We start from the raw sequence: 634 nt of genomic DNA, 5'->3' as shown, positions 1-634 counted from the left end.
CACCCTTGGACGTCGTAGCCCAGTGGCACGTCGTTGTTGACGGCATTCATCTTGGCGATGACAATATTTGGATCAGAATACAGCTGAGAGGACAAAGAGAACATCTGTATCAGAACCAGTGTTGAAGTCAATGGTTCTGACAAACACAAGATCCGTAACAGGCAGAAGTGCTGAGCTGTTCATCTGCAGGAAAAAAAACAAGTTCTCTTTCAACACAATCCTGATTTAACCATCTGAATCCCCAGCAGCTTCTGGATGGTGTTTTGCGGCTATGACATTTTAACTCACTGTGATTCCTTTTTCACTGCAACATAAAATCCTGCAGTTCTATAAAAACAGAACAACATGAAGAAGGAGAGAGAACTCAGAGATATCTTCTGTCAGCAGGACTCAGAACGACACAAATCAGAGATAAAGTGAAATTTCTCTGATTATTTTACAAAAATATAAAAACCTGGAATCATCATGTTTAATATGTTTCTGAGAGTCCACGGATGTTACCAACACTGGAACTAATGTCGTCTCCTCATCCTGCAGATGTTGAACTATTGCCATGTCTCCAGACTTTTCCTTTCTGCTCATCAGCTGTAGAAAGATGTTCCACCATCAGATGTAGAAAGATGTTCCACCATCA

At 41.0% G+C, this 634-nt stretch overlaps 1 protein-coding gene across 1 annotated transcript in view; it reads right to left on the bottom strand.

The window, feature by feature from the left end:
• The window catches only part of LOC103370102 (protein disulfide-isomerase A3-like), a 3,146-nt gene extending 2,946 nt beyond the window's left edge, over positions 1-200 (bottom strand). The window contains exon 1 of the mRNA XM_008299022.1: positions 4-200. Coding sequence (XP_008297244.1) covers positions 4-104 — 101 coding nt within the window. The 5' untranslated portion in view covers positions 105-200. The remainder of the gene's footprint in view (positions 1-3) is intronic.
• Positions 201-634: the final 434 nt, after the last annotated feature.

The sequence above is a fragment of the Stegastes partitus genome, unplaced genomic scaffold, assembly GCF_000690725.1.
Source record: "Stegastes partitus isolate 25-593 unplaced genomic scaffold, Stegastes_partitus-1.0.2 Scaffold1371, whole genome shotgun sequence".
Classification (NCBI taxonomy): domain Eukaryota; kingdom Metazoa; phylum Chordata; class Actinopteri; family Pomacentridae; genus Stegastes; species Stegastes partitus.
This window is presented reverse-complemented; position numbering and strand designations above follow the sequence as displayed.